This window comes from Thalassophryne amazonica, chromosome 17 (genome assembly GCF_902500255.1).
Source record: "Thalassophryne amazonica chromosome 17, fThaAma1.1, whole genome shotgun sequence".
Classification (NCBI taxonomy): domain Eukaryota; kingdom Metazoa; phylum Chordata; class Actinopteri; order Batrachoidiformes; family Batrachoididae; genus Thalassophryne; species Thalassophryne amazonica.
The window spans coordinates 8,549,521-8,563,618 of record NC_047119.1 but is presented as its reverse complement, the minus strand read 5'-3'; the positions used below and the strand labels follow the sequence as shown (position 1 = coordinate 8,563,618).

The 14,098-nt window shown below is 39.4% G+C and overlaps 1 protein-coding gene across 2 annotated transcripts; it reads right to left on the bottom strand.

The window, feature by feature from the left end:
* Window positions 1-1,095: 1,095 nt before the first annotated feature.
* Window positions 1,096-9,592, bottom strand: arid6 (AT-rich interaction domain 6). 2 transcript variants are annotated; one of them, XM_034192851.1, is made up of 6 exons: window positions 9,448-9,592; window positions 8,715-8,871; window positions 8,124-8,176; window positions 7,854-7,951; window positions 3,272-3,425; window positions 1,096-3,181 (listed from the first exon to the last, which is right to left on the bottom strand). In XM_034192851.1, the coding sequence occupies exons 2-6, from the start codon at window positions 8,857-8,859 to the stop codon at window positions 1,700-1,702; spliced, it is 1,932 nt and encodes a 643-aa protein (XP_034048742.1). In that variant the 5' UTR covers window positions 8,860-8,871; window positions 9,448-9,592; the 3' UTR covers window positions 1,096-1,699. The 2 variants fall into 2 exon arrangements, with proteins under 2 accessions (XP_034048742.1, XP_034048743.1); XM_034192852.1 differs by having other exon boundaries at window positions 1,096-3,178.
* Window positions 9,593-14,098: the final 4,506 nt, after the last annotated feature.

Below are 14,098 nucleotides of genomic sequence, written 5' to 3'. Positions count from 1 at the left end.
CTGAAGGGAATCTGTACATCTTGAAGCCCTTGTTGTGTCAATTGTGCCTCCAAATGCACAGCAACTCGTCATTTTCAGCAAATAAATTTAAAAAATAGCTGGATTTACATGCAGGTAGATTAACAGCGAGCGCTATTTTGAACAAAGATGGCACCATGAGTCACGTGACCGATTTTTTTTGAAGCGTCATGTCGCCACTCTCTCTATGACGGCACACTAGTATCAACCAAAAGCAAGTGAGTGTTTGAACTTCTGTTTTTGCTTGCTTCTAGCTCCATTTGGTGATGCTCCACGGCTACACATTTAGGCACACTTGTGATACATACACAGTACAGGAAGTTCACCCTGCAGTTCTTCTATCAGTCTCTATGACCTGGTGTGACGTGGTCACAAATGACAAAGCATGAGCTGAAATGCTAATCTTACAGTTAACATCACCTTCAGCAAGGAAAGGCAGCTGTAATGTTGGACGGTGTGCTTGTCCACTTCTTTTTCCTGTTAAACTCCATAACATAGGAAGCATTTAAATGTGGAGGAACATTAGTGTTTCTCTGTGATTACTAAAAATCATGTATAAGGTTGAGAAACTTGTACAATAACTGACAGATGTTGTAAAGAAATCCCATGCAAACCAAGTGCATCCTTTAAAAGGGTACTTTTATTTTTGATTATATAAAATACATACAATGTTTGTAATTAAAAAGTGCTTGCAATTTAGATTTGGCATCTATAATCGTTGCACAGATAAGTCAATAAACAATATAAAATTTGCAGTGTCTTGGTGATCGCTTTTATTTACATAAAAATTTTATTTAAAAATAAATGGACTGCATTTATATAGCGCATTTCCATCTGCATCAGACGCTCAAAGCGCTTTACACATCAATGCCTCACATTCACCCCAGTGTGAGGCTGCTGCCATGCAAGGCGCCCACTACACACCGGGAGCAACTAGGGGATTAAGGACCTTGCCCAAGGGCCCTTAGTGATTTTCCAGTCAGGCTGGGATTTGAACCGAGGATCCTCTGGTCTCAAGCCTAATGCTTTAACCACTAGACCATCACCTCCCCTAATCACACACACACACACACACACACACACACACACACACACACACACACACACACACACACACACACACACACACACACACACACACACACACACACACACACACACACACACACACACACACTATTCAAATCTTGACCTCTTGAAATCAGTCTGTCTTCCTGATGTAGTTGTTTTATTATGTTGCAAACAAGATATTATATTCTTTTAAATATGAAAAACCATAAGTTAATATGGATGCACAATGCTGAATTGTCCAGTAGGTGCCATTGTCAAGCATGCGGCAAAACAGCACACGATGTCTTCTTGTTCATGTCCACTCCAGACCAATGTTCAAAATTTGCATGGCTCATAGGTTTCAAACTGTCAGAAGTGTTTCAAGGTAGCCAGGTTTTGGCATCACCTCTAGGCAAACATTCTATCCAATTCATATATCCACTTTTGCTTTCCTTTCAGCCTGCATTGTCATGTCTTCCTTTTCATGTGGGCCTACACTGTTACCAGCACAGAGAAAATCAAATTAAGGTGTGTACTTGTCATCAAGTAATTACACACCAAATAAATAAATACAATAATATACAGTATATGCAAAACTGCAATGTGCTGGTGAATTTAGCTACATAGATCTTCAGGGTGGGCTTGAGATGATTTTCTTCAGCTTCATCACTTCTTCACTGGTAAGATGCAATACAGAGCCAGAGATGGAATTTAACATTAGCACAGCTGAGGGCTTCACTTCTACTCTCTTTATTCGCTGGGCTGTGGCTTCAGGATGGACTGAGAATTTAGTGCTTGCAAAGTCTTGATTAGCCAAGTCAGAACTAGACTCTGTTATCCTTTGGGTGACAGGAGTCTGAAGAGAAGTTTGGGTGAGAGGAGTCTGGAGAGGAGTTTGGGTGAGAGGAGTCTGGAGAGGAGCTTGGGGGAGAGTAGTCTTCCTGTTGTATGCATCCCAGTAACCGGTGGGTTTAGCGCTGTAAGGTGTGTTAATAGCCTGCTGATCAAATGTACACAAATCATGGCTGGTTGGAATTCCCATGAAACTTCCTGGAGGCAAAGATCTGTAGCTCCTGAAATCATAGGGGTTCATTGTGTCACGACTGTTGTTTGGCTGGATGGTTGATGGGGGGCTAGGTTCATTCATCTGCCTCAGCCTTGGATCCTCACTGGTTGCTATACTCTTCTGGGCCAGAGAATGAATGTTAAATGATGGGTTGGTGGGGAGCATCTCTGTGGTGCAATAATTCTTTGGTTCTTCCTGAGTAGGAGCAGGTTGTTGTTGTTTAACTTCATGCAAAGTAACCGGGGGTTTAAACATCCTGATCCACTTTTGCAGGACACCTAAGGGTACCTCGATTTCCATGATGTCTTCATTCTCTTGAGCACACTTAGTCTGTAAATGGCTGAGATCACATTCCTTCTGTGTGATTATGGGACTCCAATCTTTCTCAGCTATGGGCTGGATTGTCGAATCTGTTTTTGGAGGGCTGGATTCATGAGCCACTGTGGTGATGTCCTCATTCATTTTCATGCGTTTGGCAGCCCCAAAAGTGTCTGGTCCTGTTGCTGGAATGGAGTCGTATGTGAGGTTACTTGAAGAGGTTGTAGGATTGTGATTGCTGTTGAATTCCTCCATCATCTTCGGGGAACTTGAACACGGTGTGACTCCCAGACTTCTGTCACTATCTTGTGTTTTGTGTCCTTCATTTCTCGACACTCTTTTGCTGGGATACAGAGGTGAGGGTTTATTCAGAAACTTTGGGTTCTTGCTAGTTGAAGGCAGGGCAAACGATGATGCAGGTGTGACATCTCTGTTTGTTGATTTACAGCTCAGGTTCAAAGGTTCAGCCAGTCCTGATGAGGACTTGTACTGTTCTGCCAGGTAGCGTAAGTGCTCCAGTGGCTCCCTAATCCTCTCGTCCAGGTTTGAATAGCATGAACTGTAATGGGATTGTTGCTGAAGCGCAAGGGGATGATGTGGGTTCAGCTCTGAAGAAGGCGTGTGGACGTAGGTGGGCAGAGCCGCTTGGCCAGGGTTGTAGTAGGGGCTGTACTGGTATGGTAGATGGAAGCTACTGTGTGACTCTGATGAGAAGCTGTGAGGGTTCTGCTGAAAAGAAATAAGCCAGCCATCAATGATGTTTAAAACACTCTACAACAAAAAAACTTGAATGAGACTGAAGTACAAAATGATACCAACATGGTGCAGCAGCATTGGCATTAGCTGGTGTCTTGCTGATCTATGCTTGTCACCATCTTTGATGAAGTCCGTGTAGTGGAAGTGGTGTAGGTGAGTTTGTGGCGGGAGTTTCAGTACTTGTCCTGTTAGGTGGCACTCAAGTGGCAGAAGAAGCCTGCAGAAAGGATCAGACAAAACCACAGGGTGTTACTGCTGTTACAAGAGATGGAAAATACATGTCTGTCAGCACCTTCAACAACTCCACCTTGCACGGGTGGAGCCAGACTATGGAGTCACACTGTACCCCTTGCTTTTTGTCTCTCATTCAACATAAATCCTAGTATCTCTTTTACTTAATGGTCACGTCAGTAATTAATTAAGGAGTAAGTCATGCCAAAATATTATCCAACGTTTTAACACAAGAGAATGGTAAATCAAAATCAACAGCGGTAACGCACATACTGGTCACTAATTCATAAGTCTAGCAATGACCATGTGCATGCAGGGACACTCACATCCATCTTTTTTTTTCCGAAATCCTTTGTTTAAAATTTAGTTTCTTTGCAAATGTAAATACTTATATTTTAAATCTCAAACCTGATGGAAAATGACAAACTATGGTTTGTTGTAAAAGTCTTAAATGGTATTGTTTTGAGTTTAAGATATATTTTATATTGGGAAATGTTCTACAGAAAATGAAACACTGCAGAGTGTCTAAACATTCAACTATGATGTGATGCATTTTTACATATATTTCATATATCAGGCCCATGGGAGTAATGTTTGAAATGTCTGTTAAGAAATGCAGTGATGACAGAATGCTGTATGGCAGCAGCCTCACATCGTGGTCTTATGAGGATGGAAAAGTGCTATATAAATGCAGTCCATTTATAAGACCCTGAATTTAGATAAAGTTGAGGTCGCGGCCCGCTCTATTTCCTCATAAAATGAATTAAAACTGTAAAAAGCATAGTAACATACTATGCCAGTATGCTAGACATATGAAAGGGAAAATAAGTGCGTCTTAAGTCTGGACTTGAAAGTCTCTACAGAATCTGACTGTTTTATTGATGCAGGGAGATCATTCCACAGAACAGTGGCACGATAAGAGAAAGCTCTGTGGCCTGCAGATTTTTTATTCATCCTAGGGGAAACTAAGTAGTCCTGCACCTTGAGAACGCAAAGCCCGGGCCGGTACGTAGGGTTTAATTAGGTCAGCTAAGTAGGGAGGTGCCAGTCCGTGAACAATTTTATAGGCCAGTAGCAGAACCTTAAAATCTGATCTCACAGGGACAGGAAGCCAGTGAAGGGATGCCAAAACAGGTGTAATGTGGTCAAACTTTCTGCTTTGTGTCAAAAGTCTGGCAGCATCATTTTGAACCAGTTGGAGACCCCTAATGCTGGACTGCAGTAAACCAGAAAATAGAACATTGCAGTAGTTCAATCTAGAAGAGACAAATGCATGAATCAGGGTCTCAGCATCAGCCATAGACAGGATGGGACGAATGTTCCCTATATTTCGCAGATGGAAGAAAGCAGTCCTCGTAGTATGTATCTCTAATGTGGAGGTCAAAGGACAACGTAGGATCAAAAATTACCCCAAGGTTCCTCACTTTGTCAGTGTGATGTATGACACACAAGCCTAGGCTAAGCGTTAGCTGGTCAAACTGATGCCGATGTCTCACTGGACCAAGAACCATCATTTCAGACTTATCAGAGTTTAAAAGTAGAAAGTTGCTAGACATCCAGCTTCTCACTGATACAAGGCAATCTTCTAAGGATTTTGTGTGGATGAGATTACCAGCAGTTATCAGCATGTATAACTGAGTATCATCAGCGTAGCAGTGCAAGGTAACCCCAAAACGCTGCAATGTGTGCCAAAGGGGTGCTATATAAAGGCAGAAGAGCAGGGGGCCTAAGACGGACCCCTGTGGAACCCCAAATTTTCTGTCACTAAGGTTAGAGGTAGTGGTACTGTACAAAACACAGTGAGAACGACTGGTTAGGTATGACATCATCCATGCAAGGGCACTCCCAGTAATCCCAAAATGATTCTCCAGCCTATCGAGTAGAATATGATGAATATTTTTTTCCTTCATTTTACACTTTACAAGGGCAGTGTGCCCTACTTCTTTGAGGGACTGAGGCATAATGGTCAGCTCTCCCTTGAAAATGAATGTTTTTCGATGCAAACTCAAAACAAAGGGGAAAACAGAAAAAACAAGAATGCATTGTGAACAGAATCGGTTTCAGAACGAAGATGGCTACCCGCACAGAAAAGTAAGCTCCTAAAAGTAAAGTCAGTAACTATTGCAAATAACACTGCAAAATATTGTGAAATACATTGGACCATTTTAGTATCATGCAGATTCAACAGAATATATATTTGGTTTGCAACACGAACTTCAGAAAAATCGCTAATCACAATATCATTATAACGTCATGCAACAGCATTTTGAGTGTCAGTCCCTGATAAGAAATTAGCTTTATAAATAGCCCAGAAGTAATATTTTGGTGCTTCTTTGATAACAGCACAGAGCAGCACATTCCATAGGCAGAACTACACTGTAATAAAGAGAGTGTTAAACTGCCTGGTTATTATCAATCAATAAAACAGTTCCACGTGCAGAACAACTCTATAATAACCAAAGAGTGAAACTGTCTGGTTATGATAAATTTAATAATAGAGTTCCACAGGCAGAACTACACTGTGATAAACAAAGAGTTAAATTGCCTGGATATTATCAATGAATAAAAGAGCTGCACAGAGGGAATGACACTGTAATAACCAAAGAGTTACACTGCCTGATTATTATCAATCAATAAAACAGTTCCACAGAGGGAACAACACTGTAATAATCACAGAGTTAAATTCCCTGGTTATGATAAATCAATACAAGAAGTCCACATGCAGAACTACACTGTGATAAGCAAAGAGTTAAACTGCCTGCTTATTATCAATCAATAAAAGAGTTCCACAGACAGAACAACACTGTAACAACCAAAGAGTTAAATGCCTGGTTGTTAGGTTATTATCAATCAATAAAAGAGTTCCACAGACAGAACAACACTGTAACAACCAAAGAGTTAAATGCCTGGTTATTAGGTTATTATCAATCAATAAAAGATTTCTACAGACAGAACAACACTGTAACAACCAAAGAGTTAAATTGCCTACTTGATATTAGGTTATTATCATCAATAAAAGACTTCCACAGACAGAATGACACTGTAACAGCCAAACAGTTAAATGCCTGGTTCTTAGGTTATTATCAATCAATGAAAGATTTCTACAGACAGAACAACACTGTAACAACCAAAGAGTTAAAGTGCCTGGTTATTGCCAAACAATAAAACAGTTCCACAGGCAGAACTGGATCTGGACAAATATTAAAGATAGCAAACAACAGGTGTATTTGCCTTTATATTACAGTGTTGTTATGATCTTAATCTAGCAAGCCCTGAACAAACCAGGTAACCTATTAAAATCCTGAGTGTTTTTTGTAATGTCTTCAAATTTTTAACAAATATTTGAAAATGATGCAAACTGTTATAATTCATAATTCATTTATTTATACAAAAAAGCATGCAGTGTGCATAGAAAAGCACGCATCAGGTACAACACATGAATGTGATCAAATAAAAGCACTGACAAATAACTTATGGTGCTACAGTAATTGCCATAATTAATTTTCTGGTGAGAAATTAACATATGCCACTAAACTATTCCACAAAGGTTTTACATTATTGCTAATACTGAATCTCGTGACACTGAGCTCAGGAGTCTCAAAGACACGGGAGAATTATAAATTATGTGTCAGGTAATCACAGATTAATGTGACCAAAGAGTAATAAAACAATTAATAAAAAGCAAATATATATAAAATGTCCTCTTCTGTATTAAGGCAATAGCGTTATTATAACTATTTAACAATATTGCATTGTGCATGTGTATTTGTGTGTATATGTTATGTTATATGACATTATGGAGGTACACTTGTGCATGTTTATCTCAACGAATGACAAGAATTTTTTTTAAAAATGACTGATTATACAGACAACAATTTACATTAGATTTTTCAAAGCAGTTCTCCACTTGGTCCATAGAAGTTGATTGGTGATGAGGGTCTCGTAGTTGTAAAGAGAAGAACAATGCCCTCGTTGACAATCACCAATTGAAAAGCTCTCTGCAGACTGGCCCTGTTTAGTTCTTATATTTATTACATGTGCTTTGGCCATTCATTCACAATTTCCTGCTGATTCGACTAATAAATAATGCCAGACACCCCATTTCACCCCACCCACTTCCACAAAGTACAAACTGGTCATCCCTGCACTGAAAGGTACTGTACATCTGCATATCCATCATATGCTTTTGCACAGTCCCACCCCACTACGTTATTTTTATTTATTTAACAGTGAACACAGTTTTGCCTATTTGACTCCTTTACTCCTTACAGATTTTTTTTCCTTTTCTTTTTATTGTTGTTTATGCACCAATAACACCAGATCAAATTTCTTGTATGTGAGAACTTGCCAATAAATTTGATTCTGATTCTTTGCATTTGAAATATCATCTCTCATTTGTAATATTTAGACTCACTTTTCGTAATGTCTGCGAGTGCAGGTTGCAGCACTTGTGCTTCGAGGGTTTCCTCCAAGTGTGTTGTACACTTGCTTCCATAACTGCTGACCAGTCACCTATAACCGAGTATAATAAATAGTTGTAGTTATTGTATATTGTACTTTAATGCATTATGAACAGCATCAGCAACAAAGTAGTAAATATAATAATCATGTTGTTGTTACTACTACCAAGCACAATACTAATACTACTACTAATAACAATAATAGTAATAAAATATGTCATTACCTGTTTGTAGCCACCCAGCTTTCTGACAGCCCTGAACATCAGATATAAATCAACTGAAAAAGAAAGTTAAAATATCATGAAATCACATACCCTATTTTTTTTAAGATAAATTCTGAATATACATTGTGGAGGTTGTAGTTCTACATGTAGAACTTATCTTAGAATTATCATAGAATTTATCTTTTTTTTAACAAGATACATTCTGAATACACATTGTGGAGGTTGTAGTTCCACATGTTCTACATGTAGAACTTATCTTAGAATTATTGTAGAATTGATCTTTTTTTTAACAACAACAACAACAACAACAACAAAAAAGAGATAAATTCTGAATATACATTGTGGAGGTTGTAGTTCTACATGTGCTACATGTTGTGCGCATACTAGATTTGAACTTTTCTAGATCTAAGGCAACAACTTTAAGTAGAATACCAAGATTTATAGTAAAGAAACTAAACAAATATATGAACCACAGAAGTCTGATTACTGCACTGAATAAAAAGTGTAAAAAAAAAACCCAAACAAAAACAAAACAAAATGATTGCTCTCAGACGTCCAAACACAGGGCAAAATAAATGTTGTATGAAGTACTTTGTTTGAAGCCCAGATGTGGAACTTTCTCAATTGGCGTGTTTCTTTTCTTCATATAAGTGTGGAGTTCTTTCAGGAATGTTTCCTCTGTGAGGTCCTCCAACAGCGTTTTTGACTTGTCCTGTTGGGTCTGTATGTGTGCCATCGTCGTGCAGAGCTGAGAACACAAATGACAGACGAGCGTCAGCAGTGTTTTCAAAATTATAACAAATAATGCAATGTTGGAATCATCAGTGCTGAAGGCTGAAAAAAAAAAGACTGAGAAATCTATAGTAAATGCAGTTCAGACACAAAGGGACAGAGTGACTCGCATTTTAACATTCATGGTGTGGATTGATGGTTGTCAAACAACTGCAGCTTTTTCACCATGAATAAGATTTAAATGTTTGCACTAATGTCTGTGGAATAAACCTGAAATAAACTCAGAAAGTGTACCACTAACATGTACTTTATGAAGGCACCACTTTGTGGCCTAATTCCTTCCAAGACGTCGGTGTTAAAGCCAGAAACAGATTATGAGCAGGCATTAGATCAGACTTTATATTTTAATTGACACAGATTGAACAGTGCCATTCCATCTAAGTCGTGACCATTTTTTAAAATAGCTTTTTGCAAAGATTAACTGAAAGGAAACAATCAACCTGCTCACCATTACAACAAATAAATAAATGAATATCCACCAGAGAGGGATGAACATCTGGCACTCTTCATTTAATTCATTTAAAAATCTCACCTGTTTCCTTCACAAGTAAAATCTTGACTTCATTTATCTCATCGCTTTGCAGACATGAGTCTTGATTTCTGCAGCGTTGTGAGGTGGATGAAAAAGTTTGCAAGCTGTCAGTGCCAATATGTAGTCACACAGCTGTCCTCCGTGTCTGTGTGACGCTTCATGTGACAGTGGGTGTGTCTAATGTCTCCTTGCTGAGATTTTTATCATCAAACAGGTTCGACCGGCTCTTGGACTTGTGCCCAAAAAAGTATGTGTGGGTGGTAAATATCCTGCATAATTTGGCAAGGTAATGAAGAATGTATCAGTCGTAACTGACTTACAGGTACTGTTTTCTTTTTCTTCCCCTCCTCTTTACTCAGATGACTTTTCAGCATGGCTGTCAACTGAGTCACATTCTGCAAAGATCACGAGGATGTCAATTTTGTGTTCAAATTTGTAAAAAAAAAACCCATAAAATCCATTGTTAAATCACATCTCAATTTTAAAACTGTTTAATGATTTTTTTTAAACATATTATCTTACCATTTGACAGGAAAATGCATGCACATCTATCTATCTATCTATCTATCTATCTATCTATCTATCTATCTATCTATCTATCTATCTATCTATCTATCTATCTATCTATCTATCTATCTATCTATCTATCTATCTATCTATCTATCTATCTATCTATCTATCTATCTATCTATCTATCTATCTATCTATCTATCTATCTGTCTATCTATCTGTCTATCTATCTATCTATCTATCTATCTATCTATCTATCTATCTATCTATCTATCTATCTATCTATCTATCTATCTATCTATCTATCTATCTATACACTCAACAAAAATATAAACGCAACACTTTTGGTTTTGCTTCCATTTTGTATGAGATGAACTCAAAGATCTAAAACCTTTTCCACATTCACCATTTCCCTCAAATATTGTTCACAAACCAGTTTAAATCTGTGATAGTGAGCACTTCTCCTTTGCTGAGATAATCCATCCCACCTCACAGGTGTGCTATATCAAGATGCTGATTAGACACCATGATTAGTGCACAGGTGTGCCTTAGACTGCCCACAATAAAAGGCCACTCTGAAAGGTGCAGTTTTGTTTTTATTGGGGGGGATACCAGTCAGTATCTGGTGTGACCACCATTTGCCTCATGCAGTGCAACACATCTCCTTCGCATAGAGTTGAACAGAACACCTCTCCAACGTGCCAAATGCCAGCGAATGTGAGCATTTGCCCACTCAAGTCGGTTACGACGACAAACTGGAGTCAGGTCGAGACCCCGATGAGGACGACGAGCATGCAGATGAGCTTTCCTGAGACGGTTTCTGACAGTTTGTGCAGACATTCTTTGGTTATGCAAACCGATTGTTTCAGCAGCTGTCCGAGTGGCTGGTCTCAGACGATCTTGGAGGTGAACATGCTGGATGTGGAGGTCCTGGGCTGGTGTGGTTACACGTGGTCTGCGGTTGTGAGGCTGGTTGGATGTACTGCCAAATTCTCTGAAACGCCTTTGGAGACGGCTTATGGTAGAGACATGAACATTCAATACACGAGCAACAGCTCTGGTTGACATTCCTGCTGTCAGCATGCCAATTGCACACTCCCTCAAATCTTGCAACATCTATGCAATGTGCTGTGTGATAAAACTGCACCTTTCAGATATTTGAGGGGATATTTGAGGGAAATGGTGATATTGTGTATGTGGAAAAAGTTTTAGATCTTTGAGTTCATCTCATACAAAATGGGAGCAAAACCAAAAGTGTTGCGTTTATATTTTTGTTGAGTATATATATATATATATATATATATATATATATATATATATATATATATATATATATATATATATAATATTAGGGCTGTTCATGTTATATAGTGAAAAAATAAAAGTTAGGAGAAGCTTCAGGCCACATGTTTTTGTTCTACGTGGGGTTTTATAGGTGCAGACCAAATTTGAACTCAATCAGATAAGATTTAGAGGTCCCCCAGAGTGATACATTTTCCTCTCCATCTGCTGGCAAGGCAACATCACCCTAATGGGAGTAGACTCTGATGCCATTATTTTTTCTTTTATATGTACATGTGAGGGCTTCTAATCGCAAAAAGTGGTGGTTGATTGGTCACCCAAAGGAGAACATTACTGGAATTACTGGATTACTACATTGCTTGTTTGGGGAAAATTGTTGCTTTGTGGGGGACCCCTAAACAATGTCTGATTACAAGTACAATAACATTTGGCACAAATCTTTTATTTTATTAGTGGAACAAGAACAACATGTGGCCCAAAAGATTTTGTAACATTTGACATTTTGAACATGTCTTTATATATATATATATATATATATATATATATATATATATATATATATATATATATATATATAGTGCATCCAGAAAGTATTGTTGCAGCCTTATTCCAAAATGGATTAAATTTTTCCCCTCAAAATTCTCCACATAATACCCCTTAATGAAAATGTAAAAAACAGTTTTTTTTGAGATCTAACCCAAATTTATTAAAAATAAAAAATTAAGAAATCCCTAGTACATACAGCTCGGGACTCCGACGAGGGTGGTTGCATCTCCTCCACTCTCCCTTATTTCTGTTTTCTGCTTTAACCTTCAAGTCCCGACTTCACCAGACTGTGAATTCCTTAAATTATATTGGGTTCTGGATCTATTGGACTACTATTGGATTAACCATGGAATTGATCAGCTGATCTCTGAACGCTATTGACACCATTTTTTCTACAAGAAGGTCAGGACCGGGGGATCCTACCTGCCCAGATGGAGCACATCCTGCAGGCTATGTTCTGGACTCCTGGAGTTCTTGGCGTGTGGCATGCTTTGCACCTTTCTCTGTTGAGGACGTTGAGGATTTATTCATTTTTGGTCTTATGGTAGCAGGGCTGGTACTTTTTGGCTTATGTGCTGCCCTGATCTACCAGAAAATTGTCAAGATGGCGGCATCAAGAACCACGGCCCCTCGCTTGTCCATCATGATTAATGAGGTTGGCAAGGCAATGCATTCTCAGACTGCGATGACTCTTGAACTCAGACGCAAATCGGATGACATCTTGGAGCAGATGCATGCCTTGCAGTTGAAGTGAAGATTTCAGAGGCCAGTGAATATTCTTAATTCATAATTTGGATTTGGTTGTTCAAGTGGAACTGTTAAAAGTGTTTTTCACTGCTCAAACCACAACATTACAGGCTTATCAAGCCTGAAGGTCAAATTGCCCGACTGTTTTCCCTCCAGAGGAATTTCTTCGGCCTGGGGAACATTTGGCTGTTTCTTATCTCAACTCATAAAGACAATAAACTGTTTTCATAAGACTGAAGCATGCTCCATTCCCTCCCCCCACACCCCTCCTATCCCCCATCAAACATCCCCCACACCAGCGCCTGCTCACGTCACTCCTTTCCCCTTCTGCGGGGGCGGTGCAGTTTTAGCTGCAGCCCCCATTACTCCCCCCAAGCCTATGGCGGTGCATCTCAGGGTTGCTGCGTGGCCTTCACCCACTTGCCTCAATTCGGATAACGGACTTCTTCAAACTTAGTGCACATAAACAATGTCAATTGTGTATGTGCTGTCTTATAATAATAATATATATAATTGTAGACTAACTGCTGTCTGAGGTAACGGGAGTGTAAACATAATTTCTCCACTGTGAGATCAATAAAGTATATCTCATCTCATAAGTAGTCACGCCCTTTGCCATGAAGCTCAAAATTGAGCTCAGGTGCATCCTGTTTCTACTGATCATCCTTGAGAGGTTTCTACAGCTTAACTGGAGTCCAGCTGGGGGAAATTCAGTTGACAACATAATTTGGAAAGGCACACACCTTCAGTTGACAGTGCATGTCAGAGCACAAACCAAGCATTAAGTCAAAGGAATTGTCTGTAGACCTCTGAGACAGGATTGTCTGGAGGAAAAAAATCTTGGGAAGCATACAGAAACATTTCTGCTGCTTTGATGGTCCCAGTGAGCACAGTGTCCTCCATCATTCATAAGTGGAAGAAGTTTGGATCCACCAGGACGTCTCCTACAACTGAGCGATAGGGAGAGAAGGGCCTTCATCAAGGTGGTGACCAAGAATTCAATGGTCACTCCGTCAGAGCTCCAGCATGTCTCTGTGGACAGAGGAGAACCTTCCAGAAGGACAACCATCTCTGCATTAAATCTAACAACCGGGCATCTATGGTACAGTAGCCAGATGGAAGCCATTCCACCTGGAGTTTGCCAGAAGGCACCTGAAGGACTCTCAGACCATGAGAAACAAAATTCTCTGGTCTGATGAGACAAAGATTGAACTCTTTGGTGTGAATGCCAGGCATCATGTTTGGAGGAAACCAGACACCATCCCTACAGTGAAGCATGGTGGTGGCAGCATCATGCTGTGGAGATGTTTTTCAGCAGCAGGAACTGGGAGACTAGTCAGGATTGAGGGAACGATGAATGCAGCAATGTACAGAGACATCCTAGATGAAAACCTGCCAGAAAGTTACATCACTGGCATTATGTCATTGCTTAGTTGAGTGTGCAGTGAGTTTTTAAGTCACACCATTGACTGTTGTGTTTTACTTCCTAAACTAATTTCTTACTAAAAGGATTTTTCACAAATTAAGGAATCATCAAATGTGAGGT

Bases quoted from the DNA above. Each gene is read 5' to 3' on its own strand.
- arid6 (XM_034192851.1), bottom strand. From the start codon at position 8,859: ATGGCACACATACAGACCCAACAGGACAAGTCAAAAACGCTGTTGGAG. The intron at 8,177-8,714 runs GTACTTCATACA...TTTCTTTTTCAG, and splicing joins ACATCTGGGCTTCAAACAAA to TTGATTTATATCTGATGTTC. The intron at 3,426-7,853 runs GTGAGTCTAAAT...TCCTTTCTGCAG, and splicing joins ACTCGCAGACATTACGAAAA to GCTTCTTCTGCCACTTGAGT.